Source organism: Chanodichthys erythropterus, chromosome 16, assembly GCF_024489055.1.
Source record: "Chanodichthys erythropterus isolate Z2021 chromosome 16, ASM2448905v1, whole genome shotgun sequence".
Lineage (NCBI taxonomy): Eukaryota > Metazoa > Chordata > Actinopteri > Cypriniformes > Xenocyprididae > Chanodichthys > Chanodichthys erythropterus.
This window is the reverse complement of record NC_090236.1, coordinates 7,688,144-7,707,844: the sequence shown is the minus strand read 5'-3', so window position 1 is coordinate 7,707,844 and position 19,701 is coordinate 7,688,144. Positions and strand designations below refer to the sequence as shown.

The 19,701-nt window shown below is 38.9% G+C and overlaps 5 protein-coding genes across 5 annotated transcripts; 4 read left to right on the top strand and 1 right to left on the bottom strand.

Moving 5' to 3' along the window:
• Positions 1 to 227: 227 nt before the first annotated feature.
• LOC137003189 (uncharacterized) lies at positions 228 to 4,739 on the bottom strand. Its single transcript, XM_067363244.1, has 3 exons — positions 4,165 to 4,739; positions 1,416 to 3,012; positions 228 to 353 (listed from the first exon to the last, which is right to left on the bottom strand). The coding sequence occupies exons 1-3, from the start codon at positions 4,737 to 4,739 to the stop codon at positions 258 to 260; spliced, it is 2,268 nt and encodes a 755-aa protein (XP_067219345.1). The 3' UTR covers positions 228 to 257.
• Positions 4,740 to 6,467: 1,728 nt separating this feature from the next.
• On the top strand, positions 6,468 to 8,504 carry LOC137003187 (uncharacterized). The gene is made up of 2 exons (XM_067363242.1): positions 6,468 to 7,551; positions 8,215 to 8,504. The coding sequence occupies exons 1-2, from the start codon at positions 6,468 to 6,470 to the stop codon at positions 8,502 to 8,504; spliced, it is 1,374 nt and encodes a 457-aa protein (XP_067219343.1).
• Positions 8,505 to 12,065: 3,561 nt separating this feature from the next.
• LOC137003185 (coiled-coil domain-containing protein 1-like) lies at positions 12,066 to 14,266 on the top strand. Its single transcript, XM_067363239.1, has 3 exons — positions 12,066 to 12,086; positions 12,131 to 13,316; positions 13,977 to 14,266. Exons 1-3 carry the CDS (start codon positions 12,066 to 12,068, stop codon positions 14,264 to 14,266), a joined length of 1,497 nt encoding a protein of 498 aa, XP_067219340.1.
• Positions 14,267 to 14,347: 81 nt separating this feature from the next.
• LOC137003184 (uncharacterized) lies at positions 14,348 to 16,407 on the top strand. The gene is made up of 2 exons (XM_067363238.1): positions 14,348 to 15,446; positions 16,109 to 16,407. Exons 1-2 carry the CDS (start codon positions 14,348 to 14,350, stop codon positions 16,405 to 16,407), a joined length of 1,398 nt encoding a protein of 465 aa, XP_067219339.1.
• Positions 16,408 to 16,485: 78 nt separating this feature from the next.
• LOC137003181 (coiled-coil domain-containing protein 1-like) lies at positions 16,486 to 19,665 on the top strand. The gene is made up of 2 exons (XM_067363236.1): positions 16,486 to 17,563; positions 19,367 to 19,665. The coding sequence occupies exons 1-2, from the start codon at positions 16,486 to 16,488 to the stop codon at positions 19,663 to 19,665; spliced, it is 1,377 nt and encodes a 458-aa protein (XP_067219337.1).
• The last annotated feature ends 36 nt before the right edge of the window (positions 19,666 to 19,701 follow it).

Below are 19,701 nucleotides of genomic sequence, written 5' to 3'. Positions count from 1 at the left end.
TGAGAGTATGTATAGTAACATCAAACTCTATTGAAAAATACAGTAGAAGTAAGCCTACATCTGTTCCAGTGATGTTCTGTTTACTGGTATTTTATGCTCTAGAGACACCTAGTAACAAACCACTTGACCTTGCAGTAACATAAGAATAGTCTAACTGTAGCTCAGGAAATGAGAACAGTGAATATTCACAAAGGTATTGATACTTTAATATAGCAGATATATGATGTGGATGATGTCACGGTCAGTGATGTGTTGATTCACGTTGATTTTTTCATAGATGTGCCATTCAAAACTCGTATCCTGCAGTCTTCAGCCTGCTGTCTCCTCATGACGGCCTCCATGTGAAGAGCAAACTAAACCCAGAGAAGAAGAATATTACTTACAGTATTCTTTAAAGGAACACTCCACTTTTTTTGAAAATAAGCTCATTTTCCAACTCCCCTAGAGTTAAACAGTTGAGTTTTACCGTTTTCGAATCCATTCAGCCGATCTCCGGTTCTGGCGGTACCACTTTTAGCATAGCTTAGCATAGTTCATTGAATCTGATTAGACCGTTAGCATCGCGCTTAATAATGACCAAAGAGTTTTGATATTTTTCCTATTTAAAACTTGACTCTTCTGTAGTTAAATCGTGTACTAAGACCGGCGGAAAATGAAAAGTTGTGATTTTCTAGGCTGATATGGCTAGGAACTATACTCTCATTCCAGCGTAATAATCAAGGAACTTTGCTGCTGTACCATGGCTGCAGCAGGCGCAATGATATTACGCAGCGTCTCTCACAAACGTCTCCATGGTTGCAAGGCACGTTCCCTGTACAAGCAGGGGCTCACGGGCGCTGCGTAATATCATTGCACTGCTGCAGCCATGGAACGGCAGCAAAGTTCCTTGATTATTACGCCTGAATGAGAGTATAGTTCCTAGCCATATCAGCCTAGAAAATCACAACTTTTCATTTTCCGTCGGTCTTAGTACACGATGTAACTACAGAAGAGTCAAGTTTTAAATAGCAAAAATATCAAAACTCTTTGGTCATTTTTAAGCGCGATGCTAACGGTCTAATCAGATTCAATGAACTATGCTAAGCTATGCTAAAAGTGGTACCGCCAGAACCGGAGATCGGCTGGATGGATTCGAAAACGGTAAAACTCAACTGTTTAACTCTAGGGGAGTTGGAAAATGAGCCTATTTTCAAAAAAAGTGGAGTGTTCCTTTAATCTAAGTGTACTGTTGCCAATGTTAATGCTAGTCATTGTTAATGTAAATTTGTTAATGCTTGTTCTTTTTTTAGTTTTATTACTGAAGAAACCATTTTGGTGCTGTAAAATTTTCATTGAGGAGCAGTTCTTAGTTGGTGATTAAGCAAATTCCTGCAGGCTGTGATGCACTATTGAAAGTTATTTTAGGAATGACTTACACCCTGTACAGCCTTCAACGTTGCTTCCTTATTAGCCCTGGAACGCACAAACACACGCAGGCCTGTGGTCACTCGCTTCTTATATGAGAATAATGTTGATGGTGAGGATGATCTAAATGAGGGGGAGGTCGGTGATGATGGCTGTAATGATAATGATGATGATGGTGGTGAGGATGATGATACTGAGGTTAGTGAATGTGATGATGAGGATGCAGAGAATGATTGAGAGTTTGGTGATGATGAAGATGGTGGTGTAGATGGTGAAGTCAACAAGGATGGTGGTGAAAAAGGGGGTGATGGTGTTGTTGCTGCTGGTGGTGAGGTTATTGATGAAGACAATGGTGGGGATGGTGAATGAGGTGATGAAGATGGTGCTGAGGTTAGTGTTGGTGGCATTATTGGTGTTGTTGAAAGTGTGGATGATGAGGATGGTGAAGATAGTGATGTAGTTAGTGAAGTCAATGATGGTTGTGGAGAGAAATGGGATGATGGTGTTACTGCTGGTGATAATGATGGGAAAGTTACTGATGAAGACAATGGTGGGGATGGTGAAATTGGTGCTGAGGTTAGTGATGATGATGATGATGATGATGATGGTATTATTGGTGTTGCCGAAAGTGAGGATGATATAGATGGTGGTGTAGCTGGTGAAGTTAATGAGAGTTGTGGAGAAATAGGGAATGATGTTGTTGTTATTGGTGGTGAGATTACTGATGATGATGATGATGATGATGGTAAGGATGATGAAGAAGGCTGTGACACTGGTGATGATAATGCTGAGGATGATAAAAATAAGGTGGTTGTTGTTGTTGATGAGGCTGCTGATGATAGTGCTGATGGAGATGATGGAAATGATGCTGGAGTTAGCAGTGATGAAGATGGAGTAATTGCTGGTGTTGATGATGAAGATGATGAGGGTAACTGTGAAGATGGTGAGGATTGATGAGGTGAGCTTGGTGAAGAAGATAAGTATGATGTAAATGGTTGTGATGGTGATGATGATAATGACAGTAGTGGGACTGATGGAGATGGAACTGAGGATGGTAAGGATGATATTATTAAAGATGTCACAGCTGATGTTAATGTTACTGATGAAGATGGTGATGAAGATGCTGTAGATGATAGTGTTAAAGAAGGTGATGATGACAGTGGTGAAGATGATGAACATGGTGTAGATGATATTATTGAAGATTTTGATGACGATATAGATGATGAGGATGGTGTAAATGATAGTATTGATGGTGATGATGATGAAGATAGTGGGAATGGTGTTGAGGATGGTGAAGATGATAACGATGATGTTAATTTTAGTGATGAAGATGGTGAAGATGATAAAGATGATGTGAATGATAGTGTTGAAGATGATGATGGTAACATTAAAGATGATGATGCTGATGATGATGGAGGCTGTGAGTTTGCTGATGATGGTAAGGATGAGGAAGATGATGTAGAGGTTGCTGATACTGAGGGCTGTGCTTGCGTTGATGATAATGATGATGATTGTGGCACTAATGAAGATGGTGCTATGGATGATGAAGATGATGAAGATGGTGGAGATGATAGTATTAAAGATGTTGTTGATGATGTTGTTGATGATGTTAGTGAGACTGATGAAGATGCTGAGGATAGTGTAGATGATATTATCGAAGATGTTGTTGATGATGATTTTAATATTGGTGATGAAGAAGGTAGGAATGGTGATAAAGACTGAGAGTTTGCTGATGATGATAAGGATGGTGATGTAGAGGTTGCTGATACTAAGTGCTGTGTTGCTGTGGTTGACAATAATGATTGTGGCACAGATGAAGATATTGCTGAGGACGGTAAAGATGATGTTAGTGTTGACAGTACTAAAGATGGTGATGATGGTGAAGATGAGGATGGTGTTGATGATGATAGAGATGATGAGGACAGTGTAAATGATGGCATAGAAGATAGTGTTGATGATGATGTTGTTAATGATGAAGATGGTGTTGATAGAGATGATGAGGACAGTGTAAATGATAGAGGCGATATTGATGCCGATGATGTGGAAGATAGTGGGACAGGTGAAGATGGTGCTGAGAATGGTGAAGATGATAACAGTGATGTTAATTTTGGTGATAAAGATGGTAATGATGACAGTGGGACTATCGAAAATTGTTCTGAGAATGGTGTAGATGGTAGCGTTGAAGATGTTGATAATGATGATGTTGGTGATGAAGGCTGTGAGTTTGCTGATGGTGGTAAAGATGAGGAAGATGATGTAGAGGTTACTGATAGTAAGGGCTGTGCTGCTGGGGTTGATGATGATACTGGGAACGATGAAAATGATAGTGTTGAAGAAGATGATGTTGACAATAGCTTGACTGAAAATGATGAGGATGGTGTCGATGATAGAGATGACGGTGCCGAGGATGGCGAAGATGGTATAGATGATGGTGCTAAAAATGGTGTTGATGATAAAGACGATAGTAATGTTGGTGATGAAGATGATGTTGTAGATGAAAGTATTGATGGTGATGATGAAAAAGATAGTGGGACTATTGAAAATGGTTCTGAGGATGGTGTAGATGGTAGCATTGAAGATGTTTGTGATGAAGATAGTGTGGATGGTGATGAAGGCTGAGAGTTTGCTGATGGTAAGGATGATGAAGATGATGTGAAGGCTGCTGATAGTGAGGGCTGTGCTGGTGGGGTTGATGATGATGTTATTGGGACTGATGAAGGTGGTGCTATGAATGCTGAAGATGATGAAGATGCTGGAGATGATAGTATTGAAGATGTTGATGATGATGTTAATGTTGGTGATGAAGATGGTAAATATGATGATGTAGATAATAGTGTTGAAGAAGATGATGATGGTGATGACTGTATAGTGACTGATGAAGATGGTGCTGCTGATGATGGTGAAGATGATGAAGATGGTGTTGTTGATAGTATTGAAGATGCTGTTGATGATAGCGATGTTAATGTTGGTGATGAAGATGGTAAAGATGATGAAGATGGTGTAGATGATAGTGTTGAAGAAGATGATGATGATGACAATTGTGCGATTGATAAAGATGGTGCTGCTGATGATGGTAAAGTTGATGTAGATGGTGTTGCTGATAGCATTGAAGATGCTGTTGATAACAATGTTAATGTTGGTGATGAAGATGGTGTGGATGGTGATGAAGGCTGCAAGATTGATGATAATAGTGGGACTGATGAAGATGGTGTTGTTGATAGTATTGATGAAAGTGATGTTGATGATGACAATAGTGAGACTGATAAAGAGGGTGCTGAGGATGGTGTAGATGATGGTAAAGATTGTGAAGATTGTGAAGATGATGATGGCGGCATAGAAGATAGTATTGAAGTTATCATTGATGTCAATGGTGAAGAAGGCTGTGAGTTTGCTGATGACTGTAAAAATGAGGAAGATGATGTAGAGGTTGCTGATAGTAAAGGCTTTGCTGTTTGGGTTGATGATAGTGAAGGTTGGAGTAAAGTTGGTGATAGTGAGTATGATGATGATGATGATGATGATGGGGATGAGGATGACGAAGATGTTAATGAAGTGTATGATTTAGAGGAGGATGGTGGTGAGGTCAGTGGTGATGATGATGGTGAGGATATAAAAGGCTGTGACAATGGTGAGGATGAAGAAGTTTGTGACATTGGTGATGATGGTGAGGATGAAGGAAATGCGGTTGTTGATGACAGTGTTGTGGTTGGTGATGATGGTGAAGATGGCTGCATAGTTGGTGATGTTAAAGATGGTAAGTATGACATAGGTTGTGTTGAGTTTGAAGAAGATGGTGACATTGGTGATGATGATGGTGTGGATGATAATGTTGATTCTGCTGAGCTTGTTGAAGATGAAGAGGATCTGGTTGGTGACATAGATGGTGAAGATGGTAAAGATGGCATCATGGTTGGTGAGGATGATGACTGTGGTGAGGTCTGTGATGATGGTGGGGTTGGTGATGAAGACCATTGGGGTGTTGAAAATAATGGCAAGGCTGTTGATGCTGTAAGTGAAGATGATGGTAAATAATTTGAGAATGGTGGTGTGAAAACAAAAGAAAATTTGTATGGGTCTAGTGCTGTCTGATTTATCATATAACGGGTCAACTAATTCAAGCATTTTTTTGGATTATAAATTCTGTAATTATTTCTTCGTTGATGCACAGTCTAGCATCAGTGCCATTGTACATTTTGTCACATATTATCATGTACTGCCCTCTAGTGGTCAAATAGCAGAACCGTGTTGGGGAGTTCAGCTTCTGTGAGTTTTTACAAGTGTAGGCATCTGCAGATGTGAGTAATGGGTGTGGAGAAAGGTCTTTATCATTGGTTGTAAAAGCTGTCTGTCAGGGTGTGGGGTAGGGCTAGGGGTGAGTTTCTGCTGTACCAATTCACCTTTCGAAACGCCCATTACTCCAACCTGCAGCTATCCCTGTCTCACTTTTAAGAGTTGTGAAACCTGTTTCTTAAATCATATCAATCAATCAATTTCAATGTTTTCCTGACTCTTCATATAGAATATCTGAATTCACATAAAAATTATGCAGTAATAGTCTGTTTTTGGTCAATTATACTAATAATTGCAATAAATTACTAAATATATATATATTCAAATAGTTAAAATAGTCACCTGATAATGAGGTTATTGATGATGATGATGATGATGATGATAAGGATGTTGTAGTTGGTGCAGGTGGTGATGTTGAGATTGATGATGAAGATTGTGGGGTTGAAGATGATTGTGCTGATAATTTTGGTGATGAAAATGGTGTAGATGATAACATTGAAGAAGATGATGATGACGATAGTGGGACTGATGAAGATGGTGCTGAGGATGGTGAATATGAGGAGGATGCTGTGGAAGATAGTATTGAAGACGTTGTTGATGATGATAATGATGTTAAAATTGGTGTTGAAGATGGGGATGATGATGGAGGCTGTGAGTTTGCTGATGATGGTAAAGATAAGGAAGATGATGTATAGGTTGCTGATAGTGAGGACTGTGCTACTGGGGTTGTTGTTGATGATGATGATGTTAGTGGGACTGATGAAGATGGTGCTATGTATGATGAATATGGTGGAGATGATAGCGTTGAAGATGTTGTTGATGATGTTATTGTTGGTGATGAAGATGGTGAAGATGGTATTGTTGAAGAAGAAGAAGATGATGATGACAATAGTGTGTTTGAAGAAGATGGTGCTGCTGATGATGGTGAAGCTGAAGATGCTGTTATTGATAGTATTGAAGATGTTGATAACGATATTAATATTGGTGATGAAGATGGTGTGGATGGTGATGAAGGCTGCAAGATTGATGATGATATTGGGACTGATGAAGATGGTGTTTTTGATAGTATTGAGGAAGGTGATGTTGTTGACGACAATAGTGAGACTGATAAAGAGGGTGCTGAGGATGGTATAGATGATAGTAAAGATGTTGGTAATGTTGGCGAAGATGTTGAAGATGATGAATATGGCATAGATGATGGTATTGAAGATGTCGTTGATGAAGTTAATGTTGGTGATGAAGGCTGTGAGTTTGCTGACGATGGTAAAAATGAGGAAGATGATTTAGAGGTTGCTGATAGTAAAGGCTTTGCTGTTTGGGTTGATGATAATGAAGTTTGGAGTGAAGTTGGTGGTAGTGAGGATGATGATGATGATGATGATGGGGGTGAGGATGATGAAGATGTTAATGATGTGTATGATATAGAGGAGGATGGTGGTGAGGTCAGTGGTGATGATGATGGTGAGGATGAAGAAATTTGTGACATTGGTGATGATGGTGAGGAAGATGGAAATGCGGTTGTTGATGACAGTGTTGTGGTTGGTGATGATGGTGAAGATGGCTGCATAGTTGGTGATGTTAAAGATGGTAAGTATGACATAGGTTGTGTTGAGTTTGAAGAAGATGGTGACATTGGTGATGATGATGGTGTGGATGATAATGTTGATTCTGCTGAGCTTGTTGAAGATGAAGAGGATCTGGTTGGTGACATAGATGGTGAAGATGGTAAAGATGGCATCATGGTTGGTGAGGATGATGACTGTGGTGAGGTCTGTGATGATGGTGGGGTTGGTGATGAAGACCATTGGGGTGTTGAAAATAGTGGCAAGGCTGTTGATGCTGTAAGTGAAGATGATGGTAAATAATTTGAGAATGGTGGTGTGAAAACAAAAGAAAATTTGTATGGGTCTAGTGCTGTCTGATCTATCATAAAACGGGTCAACTAATTCAAGCATTTTTTTGGATTATAAATTCTGTAATTATTTCTTCGTTGATGCACAGTCTAGCACCAGTGCCATTGTACATTTTGTCACATATTATCATGTACTGCCCTCTAGTGGTCAAATAGCAGAACCGTGTTGGGGAGTTCAGCTTCTGTGAGTTTTTACAAGTGTGGGCATCTGCAGATGTGAGTAATGGGTGTGGAGAAAGGTCTTTATCATTGGTTGTAAAAGCTGTCTGTCAGGGTGTGGGGTAGGGCTAGGGGTGAGTTTCTGCTGTACCAATTCACCTTTCGAAACGCCCATTACTCCAACCTGCAGCTATCCCTGTCTCACTTTTAAGAGTTGTGAAACCTGTTTCTTAAATCATATCAATCAATCAATTTCAATGTTTTCCTGACTCTTCCTATAGAATATCTGAATTCACATAAAAACTATGCAGTAACAGTCTGTATTTGGTCAATTATACTAATAATTGCAATAAATTACTAAAAATATATATTCAAATAGTTAAAATAGTCACCTGATAATGAGGTTATTGATGATGATGATGATGATAAGGATGTTGTAGTTGGTGCAGGTGGTGATGTTGAGATTGACGATGAAGATTGTGGGGTTGAAGATGATTGTGCTGATAATTTTGGTGATGAAAATGGTGTAGATGGTAACATTGAAGAAAACGATGATGACGATAGTGGGACTGATGAAGATGGTGCTGAGGATGGTGAATATGAGGAGGATGCTGTGGAAGATAGTATTGAAGACGTTGTTGATGATGATAATGATGTTAAAATTGGTGTTGAAGATGGGGATGATGATGGAGGCTGTGAGTTTGCTGATGATGGTAAAGATAAGGAAGATGATGTATAGGTTGCTGATAGTGAGGATTGTGCTACTGGGGTTGTTGTTGATGATGATGATGTTAGTGGGACTGATGAAGATGGTGCTATGTATGATGAATATGGTGGAGATGATGGCGTTGAAGATGTTGTTGATGATGTTATTGTTGGTGATGAAGATGGTGAAGATGGTATTGTTGAAGAAGAAGAAGATGATGATGACAATAGTGTGTTTAAAGACGATGGTGCCGTTGATGATGGTGAAGCTGAAGATGCTGTTATTGATAGTATTGAAGATGTTGATAACGATATTAATATTGGTGATGAAGATGGTGCGGATGGTGATGAAGGCTGCAAGATTGATGATGATATTGGGACTGATGAAGATGGTGTTGTTGATAGTATTGAGGAAGGTGATGATGTTGACGACAATAGTGAGACTGATAAAGAGGGTGCTGAGGATGGTATAGATGATAGTAAAGATGTTGGTAATGTTGGCGAAGATGTTGAAGATGATGAATATGGTATAGATGATGGTATTGAAGATGTCGTTGATGAAGTTAATGTTGGTGATGAAGGCTGTGAGTTTGCTGATGATGGTAAAAATGAGGAAGATGATTTAGAGGTTGCTGATAGTAAAGGCTTTGCTGTTTGGGTTGATGATAATGAAGTTTGGAGTGAAGTTGGTGGTAGTGAGGATGATGATGATGATGATGAAGATGATGATGGGGGTGAGGATGATGAAGATGTTAATGATGTGTATGATATAGAGGAGGATGGTGGTGAGGTCAGTGGTGATGATGATGGTGAGGATGAAGAAGTTTGTGACATTGGTGATGATGGTGAGGAAGATGGAAATGCGGTTGTTGATGACAGTGTTGTGGTTGGTGATGATGGTGAAGATGGCTGCATAGTTGGTGATGTTAAAGATGGTAAGTATGACATAGGTTGTGTTGAGTTTGAAGAAGATGGTGACATTGGTGATGATGATGGTGTGGATGATAATGTTGATTCTGCTGAGCTTGTTGAAGATGAAGAGGATCTGGTTGGTGACATAGATGGTGAAGATGGTAAAGATGGCATCATGGTTGGTGAGGATGATGACTGTGGTGAGGTCTGTGATGATGGTGGGGTTGGTGATGAAGACCATTGGGGTGTTGAAAATAATGGCAAGGCTGTTGATGCTGTAAGTGAAGATGATGGTAAATAATTTGAGAATGGTGGTGTGAAAACAAAAGAAAATTTGTATGGGTCTAGTGCTGTCTGATTTATCATAAAACGGGTCAACTAATTCAAGCATTTTTTTGGATTATAAATTCTGTAATTATTTCTTCGTTGATGCACAGTCTAGCATCAGTGCCATTGTACATTTTGTCACATATTATCATGTACTGCCCTCTAGTGGTCAAATAGCAGAACCGTGTTGGGGAGTTCAGCTTCTGTGAGTTTTTACAAGTGTGGGCATCTGCAGATGTGAGTAATGGGTGTGGAGAAAGGTCTTTATCATTGGTTGTAAAAGCTGTCTGTCAGGGTGTGGGGTAGGGCTAGGGGTGAGTTTCTGCTGTACCAATTCACCTTTCGAAACGCCCATTACTCCAACCTGCAGCTATCACTGTCTCACTTTTAAGAGTTGTGAAAACTGTTTCTTAAATCATATCAATCAATCAATTTCAATGTTTTCCTGACTCTTCATATAGAATATCTGAATTCACATAAAAATTATGCAGTAATAGTCTGTTTTTGGTCAATTATACTAATAATTGCAATAAATTACTAAATATATATATATTCAAATAGTTAAAATAGTCACCTGATAATGAGGTTATTGATGATGATGATGATGATGATGATAAGGATGTTGTAGTTGGTGCAGGTGGTGATGTTGAGATTGATGATGAAGATTGTGGGGTTGAAGATGATTGTGCTGATAATTTTGGTGATGAAAATGGTGTAGATGATAACATTGAAGAAGATGATGATGACGATAGTGGGACTGATGAAGATGGTGCTGAGGATGGTGAATATGAGGAGGATGCTGTGGAAGATAGTATTGAAGACGTTGTTGATGATGATAATGATGTTAAAATTGGTGTTGAAGATGGGGATGATGATGGAGGCTGTGAGTTTGCTGATGATGGTAAAGATAAGGAAGATGATGTATAGGTTGCTGATAGTAAAGGCTTTGCTGTTTGGGTTGATGATAATGAAGTTTGGAGTGAAGTTGGTGGTAGTGAGGAGGATGATGATGATGATGGGGGTGAGGATGATGAAGATGTTAATGATGTGTATGATATAGAGGAGGATGGTAGTGAGGTCAGTGGTGATGATGACGGTGAGGATGAAGAAGTTTGTGACATTGGTGATGATGGTGAGGAAGATGGAAATGCGGTTGTTGATGATGGTGAAGATGGCTGCATAGTTGGTGATGTTAAAGATGGTAAGTATGACATAGGTTGTGTTGAGTTTGAAGAAGATGGTGACATTGGTGATGATGATGGTGTGGATGATAATGTTGATTCTGCTGAGCTTGTTGAAGATGAAGAGGATCTGGTTGGTGACATAGATGGTGAAGATGGTAAAGATGGCATCATGGTTGGTGAGGATGATGACTGTGGTGAGGTCTGTGATGATGGTGGGGTTGGTGATGAAGACCATTGGGGTGTTGAAAATAGTGGCAAGGCTGTTGATGCTGTAAGTGAAGATGATGGTAAATAATTTGAGAATAATGGTGTGAAAACATAAGAAAATTTGTATGGGTCTAGTGCTGTCTGATCTATCATAAAACGGGTCAACTAATTCAAGCATTTTTTTGGATAATAAATTCTGTAATTATTTCTTCGTTGATGCACAGTCTAGCACCAGTGCCATTGTACATTTTGTCACATATTATCATGTACTGCCCTCTAGTGGTCAAATAGCAGAACCGTGTTGGGGAGTTCAGCTTCTGTGAGTTTTTACAAGTGTGGGCATCTGCAGATGTGAGTAATGGGTGTGGAGAAAGGTCTTTATCATTGGTTGTAAAAGCTGTCTGTCAGGGTGTGGGGTAGGGCTAGGGGTGAGTTTCTGCTGTACCAATTCACCTTTCGAAACGCCCATTACTCCAACCTGCAGCTATCCCTGTCTCACTTTTAAGAGTTGTGAAACCTGTTTCTTAAATCATATCAATCAATCAATTTCAATGTTTTCCTGACTCTTCATATAGAATATCTGAATTCACATAAAAACTATGCAGTAACAGTCTGTATTTGGTCAATTATACTTATAATTGCAATAAATTACTAAAAATATATATTCAAATAGTTAAAATAGTCACCTGATAATGAGGTTATTGATGATGATGATGATAAGGATGTTGTAGTTGGTGCAGGTGGTGATGTTGAGATTGACGATGAAGATTGTGGGGTTGAAGATGATTGTGCTGATAATTTTGGTGATGAAAATGGTGTAGATGGTAACATTGAAGAAAACGATGATGACGATAGTGGGACTGATGAAGATGGTGCTGAGGATGGTGAATATGAGGAGGATGCTGTGGAAGATAGTATTGAAGACGTTGTTGATGATGATAATGATGTTAAAATTGGTGTTGAAGATGGGGATGATGATGGAGGCTGTGAGTTTGCTGATGATGGTAAAGATAAGGAAGATGATGTATAGGTTGCTGATAGTGAGGACTGTGCTACTGGGGTTGTTGTTGATGATGATGATGATGTTAGTGGGACTGATGAAGATGGTGCTATGTATGATGAATATGGTGGAGATGATGGCGTTGAAGATGTTGTTGATGATGTTATTGTTGGTGATGAAGATGGTGAAGATGGTATTGTTGAAGAAGAAGAAGATGATGATGACAATAGTGTGTTTAAAGAAGATGGTGCCGTTGATGATGGTGAAGCTGAAGATGGTGTTATTGATAGTATTGAAGATGTTGATAACGATATTAATATTGGTGATGAAGATGGTGTAGATGGTGATGAAGGCTGCAAGATTGATGATGATATTGGGACTGATGAAGATGGTGTTGTTGATAGTATTGAGGAAGGTGATGTTGTTGACGACAATAGTGAGACTGATAAAGAGGGTGCTGAGGATGGTATAGATGATAGTAAAGATGTTGGTAATGTTGGCGAAGATGTTGAAGATGATGAATATGGCATAGATGATGGTATTGAAGATGTCGTTGATGAAGTTAATGTTGGTGATGAAGGCTGTGAGTTTGCTGATGATGGTAAAAATGAGGAAGATGATTTAGAGGTTGCTGATAGTAAAGGCTTTGCTGTTTGGGTTGATGATAATGAAGTTTGGAGTGAAGTTGGTGGTAGTGAGGATGATGATGATGATGATGATGATGATGATGAAGATGATGATGGGGGTGAGGATGATGAAGATGTTAATGATGTGTATGATATAGAGGAGGATGGTGGTGAGGTCAGTGGTGATGATGATGGTGAGGATGAAGAAGTTTGTGACATTGGTGATGATGGTGAGGAAGATGGAAATGCGGTTGTTGATGACAGTGTTGTGGTTGGTGATGATGGTGAAGATGGCTGCATAGTTGGTGATGTTAAAGATGGTAAGTATGACATAGGTTGTGTTGAGTTTGAAGAAGATGGTGACATTGGTGATGATGATGGTGTGGATGATAATGTTGATTCTGCTGAGCTTGTTGAAGATGAAGAGGATCTGGTTGGTGACATAGATGGTGAAGAGGGTAAAGATGACATCATGGTTGGTGAGGATGATGACTGTGGTGAGGTCTGTGATGATGGTGGGGTTAGTGATGAAGACCATTGGGGTGTTGAAAATAGTGGCAAGGCTGTTGATGCTGTAAGTGAAGATGATGGTAAATAATTTGAGAATGGTGGTGTGAAAACAAAAGAAAATTTGTATGGGTCTAGTGCTGTCTGATTTATCATAAAACAGGTCAACTAATTCAAGCATTTTTTTGGATTATAAATTCTGTAATTATTTCTTCGTCGATGCACAGTCTAGCACCAGTGCCATTGTACATTTTGTCACATATTATCATGAACTGCCCTCTAGTGGTCAAATAGCAGAACCATGTTGGGGAGTTCAGCTTCTGTGAGTTTTTACAAGTGTGGGCATCTGCAGATGTGAGTAATGGGTGTGGAGAAAGGTCTTTATCATTGGTTGTAAAAGCTGTCTGTCAGGGTGTGGGGTAGGGCTAGGGGTGAGTTTCTGCTGTACCAATTCACCTTTCGAAACGCCCATTACTCCAACCTGCAGCTATCCCTGTCTCACTTTTAAGAGTTGTGAAACCTGTTTCTTAAATCATATCAATCAATCAATTTCAATGTTTTCCTGACTCTTCCTATAGAATATCTGAATTCACATAAAAACTATGCAGTAACAGTCTGTATTTGGTCAATTATACTAATAATTGCAATAAATTACTAAAAATATATATTCAAATAGTTAAAATAGTCACCTGATAATGAGGTTATTGATGATGATGATGATAAGGATGTTGTAGTTGGTGCAGGTGGTGATGTTGAGATTGACGATGAAGATTGTGGGGTTGAAGATGATTGTGCTGATAATTTTGGTGATGAAAATGGTGTAGATGGTAACATTGAAGAAAACGATGATGACGATAGTGGGACTGATGAAGATGGTGCTGAGGATGGTGAATATGAGGAGGATGCTGTGGAAGATAGTATTGAAGACGTTGTTGATGATGATAATGATGTTAAAATTGGTGTTGAAGATGGGGATGATGATGGAGGCTGTGAGTTTGCTGATGATGGTAAAGATAAGGAAGATGATGTATAGGTTGCTGATAGTGAGGACTGTGCTACTGGGGTTGTTGTTGATGATGATGATGATGTTAGTGGGACTGATGAAGATGGTGCTATGTATGATGAATATGGTGGAGATGATGGCGTTGAAGATGTTGTTGATGATGTTATTGTTGGTGATGAAGATGGTGAAGATGGTATTGTTGAAGAAGAAGAAGATGATGATGACAATAGTGTGTTTAAAGAAGATGGTGCCGTTGATGATGGTGAAGCTGAAGATGGTGTTATTGATAGTATTGAAGATGTTGATAACGATATTAATATTGGTGATGAAGATGGTGTAGATGGTGATGAAGGCTGCAAGATTGATGATGATATTGGGACTGATGAAGATGGTGTTGTTGATAGTATTGAGGAAGGTGATGTTGTTGACGACAATAGTGAGACTGATAAAGAGGGTGCTGAGGATGGTATAGATGATAGTAAAGATGTTGGTAATGTTGGCGAAGATGTTGAAGATGATGAATATGGCATAGATGATGGTATTGAAGATGTCGTTGATGAAGTTAATGTTGGTGATGAAGGCTGTGAGTTTGCTGATGATGGTAAAAATGAGGAAGATGATTTAGAGGTTGCTGATAGTAAAGGCTTTGCTGTTTGGGTTGATGATAATGAAGTTTGGAGTGAAGTTGGTGGTAGTGAGGATGATGATGATGATGATGATGATGAAGATGATGATGGGGGTGAGGATGATGAAGATGTTAATGATGTGTATGATATAGAGGAGGATGGTGGTGAGGTCAGTGGTGATGATGATGGTGAGGATGAAGAAGTTTGTGACATTGGTGATGATGGTGAGGAAGATGGAAATGCGGTTGTTGATGACAGTGTTGTGGTTGGTGATGATGGTGAAGATGGCTGCATAGTTGGTGATGTTAAAGATGGTAAGTATGACATAGGTTGTGTTGAGTTTGAAGAAGATGGTGACATTGGTGATGATGATGGTGTGGATGATAATGTTGATTCTGCTGAGCTTGTTGAAGATGAAGAGGATCTGGTTGGTGACATAGATGGTGAAGAGGGTAAAGATGACATCATGGTTGGTGAGGATGATGACTGTGGTGAGGTCTGTGATGATGGTGGGGTTGGTGATGAAGACCATTGGGGTGTTGAAAATAATGGCAAGGCTGTTGATGCTGTAAGTGAAGATGATGGTAAATAATTTGAGAATGGTGGTGTGAAAACAAAAGAAAATTTTTATGGGTCTAGTGCTGTCTGATTTATCATAAAACGGGTCAACTAATTCAAGCATTTTTTTGGATTATAAATTCTGTAATTATTTCTTCGTTGATGCACAGTCTAGCATCAGTGCCATTGTACATTTTGTCACACATTATCATGTACTGCCCTCTAGTGGTCAAATAGCAGAACCGTGTTGGGGAGTTCAGCTTCTGTGAGTTTTTACAAGTGTGGGCATCTGCAGATGTGAGTAATGGGTGTGGAGAAAGGTCTTTATCATTGGTTGTAAAAGCTGTCTGTCAGGGTGTGGGGTAGGGCTAGGGGTGAGTTTCTGCTGTACCAATTCACCTTTCGAAACGCCCATTACTCCAACCTGCAGCTATCACTGTCTCACTTTTAAGAGTTGTGAAAACTGTTTCTTAAATCATATCAATCAATCAATTTCAATGTTTTCCTGACTCTTCATATAGAATATCTGAATTCACATAAAAATTATGCAGTAATAGTCTGTTTTTGGTCAATTATACTAATAATTGCAATAAATTACTAAATATATATATATTCAAATAGTTAAAATAGTCACCTGATAATGAGGTTATTGATGATGATGATGATGATGATGATAAGGATGTTGTAGTTGGTGCAGGTGGTGATGTTGAGATTGATGATGAAGATTGTGGGGTTGAAGATGATTGTGCTGATAATTTTGGTGATGAAAATGGTGTAGATGATAACATTGAAGAAGATGATGATGACGATAGTGGGACTGATGAAGATGGTGCTGAGGATGGTGAATATGAGGAGGATTCTGTGGAAGATAGTATTGAAGACGTTGTTGATGATGATAATGATGTTAAAATTGGTGTTGAAGATGGGGATGATGATGGAGGCTGTGAGTTTGCTGATGATGGTAAAGATAAGGAAGATGATGTATAGGTTGCTGATAGTGAGGACTGTGCTACTGGGGTTGTTGTTGATGATGATGATGTTAGTGGGACTGATGAAGATGGTGCTATGTATGATGAATATGGTGGAGATGATAGCGTTGAAGATGTTGTTGATGATGTTATTGTTGGTGATGAAGATGGGGAAGATGGTATTGTTGAAGAAGAAGATGATGATGATGACAATAGTGTGTTTGAAGAAGATGGTGCTGCTGATGATGGTGAAGCTGAAGATGCTGTTATTGATAGTATTGAAGATGTTGATAACGATATTAATATTGGTGATGAAGATGGTGTGGATGGTGATGAAGGCTGCAAGATTGATGATGATATTGGGACTGATGAAGATGGTGTTTTTGATAGTATTGAGGAAGGTGATGTTGTTGACGACAATAGTGAGACTGATAAAGAGGGTGCTGAGGATGGTATAGATGATAGTAAAGATGTTGGTAATGTTGGCGAAGATGTTGAAGATGATGAATATGGCATAGATGATGGTATTGAAGATGTCGTTGATGAAGTTAATGTTGGTGATGAAGGCTGTGAGTTTGCTGATGATGGTAAAAATGAGGAAGATGATTTAGAGGTTGCTGATAGTAAAGGCTTTGCTGTTTGGGTTGATGATAATGAAGTTTGGAGTGAAGTTGGTGGTAGTGAGGATGATGATGATGATGTGGGTGAGGATGATGAAGATGTTAATGATGTGTATGATATAGAGGAGGATGGTGGTGAGGTCAGTGGTGATGATGATGGTGAGGATGAAGAAATTTGTGACATTGGTGATGATGGTGAGGAAGATGGAAATGCGGTTGTTGATGACAGTGTTGTGGTTGGTGATGATGGTGAAGATGGCTGCATAGTTGGTGATGTTAAAGATGGTAAGTATGACATAGGTTGTGTTGAGTTTGAAGAAGATGGTGACATTGGTGATGATGATGGTGTGGATGATAATGTTGATTCTGCTGAGCTTGTTGAAGATGAAGAGGATCTGGTTGGTGACATAGATGGTGAAGATGGTAAAGATGGCATCATGGTTGGTGAGGATGATGACTGTGGTGAGGTCTGTGATGATGGTGGGGTTAGTGATGAAGACCATTGGGGTGTTGAAAATAGTGGCAAGGCTGTTGATGCTGTAAGTGAAGATGATGGTAAATAATTTGAGAATGGTGGTGTGAAAACAAAAGAAAATTTGTATGGGTCTAGTGCTGTCTGATTTATCATAAAACAGGTCAACTAATTCAAGCATTTTTTTGGATTATAAATTCTGTAATTATTTCTTCGTCGATGCACAGTCTAGCACCAGTGCCATTGTACATTTTGTCACATATTATCATGAACTGCCCTCTAGTGGTCAAATAGCAGAACCGTGTTGGGGAGTTCAGCTTCTGTGAGTTTTTACAAGTGTGGGCATCTGCAGATGTGAGTAATGGGTGTGGAGAAAGGTCTTTATCATTGGTTGTAAAAGCTGTCTGTCAGGGTGTGGGGTAGGGCTAGGGGTGAGTTTCTGCTGTACCAATTCACCTTTCGAAACGCCCATTACTCCAACCTGCAGCTATCACTGTCTCACTTTTAAGAGTTGTGAAAACTGTTTCTTAAATCATATCAATCAATCAATTTCAATGTTTTCCTGACTCTTCATATAGAATATCTGAATTCACATAAAAATTATGCAGTAATAGTCTGTTTTTGGTCAATTATACTAGGGCTGTAGTCAACCAAAGAAATGCTTAGTCGACCAAAGTCCTGTCCTGCGCAACGATCAGTCGACTAAAAAAAAAAAAAAAAAGACGCGATGTCTTTTTTGATTGAACATTTATTAAACAATTATAATAGAGCATTTATAAAACAACAACGAAAAACATCAATAATACATAAAACTATAATAATAATACAATTATTTGAAAATTAGGTTATTTTTTAAACTACAAAGTGAGGAGTTCTGTCCTAGGTCTAGTGACCGACCACCTGACCACACCACACGCTACAAAAAAATATAACTGCTAAAACTGCCAAATAATGAAAAATCCTAAACAAAAGCTCTCAATTATACAGGCTGTATATATTCTTCTTTACTTTCAAAACTATGGGTTAACTTTTGTCCAACCGATCTAGGCGTTTTAAAACAAACACAAACAAACCCAAAATAGCCTTAAAAAAACACTAATAATAATAGGCTATATAGTAGGAAGGCCTATAGATTTATTTTCGTTTTGTTACATTATATAGGCTATTTTCAAACGCGTCAAGTGTACAAATAAATTGAGTCAAAATCTATTGAGTCAGCATAATAAAACCGTTAAGGCTACTTACAGATCTGCAGGCCTAGTCCACCTTTTTTATGTTGTGGGCCAAAAACACAAACATGTCCACATTCTTGGGTAAAAGACAGCTCCTCGACTTGTTAACAATAAATCCTGCTTTGGAAAATATGCGCTCTGCAGGAGTGGAGGTTGCAGGGATGTAGCGTTCTAACTGAATGAATACAGCAAAACTACCTAACGTTATTCCTTACTGAGCGCGAAGCAGCAGTGCAGCCAGCCACAGGAGTGGTTCCAGAGTGTTCATGTGGTGCGCTAAACTGTGGCGCCGTTATAAAATAGCCTAAATTAAAGCATTTAAAGTTTGGTATAAAACATAGGCTAATTATATTTAGAATACAGTTATATATAACTGCTAATAAAGGAATAAATATCAAGGAGTAAATCAATGAAAAATTCTTTATTGGTAAAAAAAAAAAAAAAAAAAAAAATTTGCAACTGGTCGACCAATGAGAATGTCAGTCGACCAAAACGGCATCGACTGATTAGTCGACTAAACGACTAAAGTTGACAGCCCTAAATTATACTAATAATTGCAATAAATTACTAAATATATATATATATTCAAATAGTTAAAATAGTCACCTGATAATGAGGTTATTGATGATGATGATGATGATACGGATGTTGTAGTTGGTGCAGGTGGTGATGTTGAGATTGATGATGAAGATTGTGGGGTTGAAGATGATTGTGCTGATAATTTTGGTGATGAAAATGGTGTAGATGATAACATTGAAGAAGATGATGATGACGATAGTGGGACTGATGAAGATGGTGCTGAGGATGGTGAATATGAGGAGGATGCTGTGGAAGATAGTATTGAAGACGTTGTTGATGATGATAATGATGTTAAAATTGGTGTTGAAGATGGGGATGATGATGGAGGCTGTGAGTTTGCTGATGATGGTAAAGATAAGGAAGATGATGTATAGGTTGCTGATAGTGAGGACTGTGCTACTGGGGTTGTT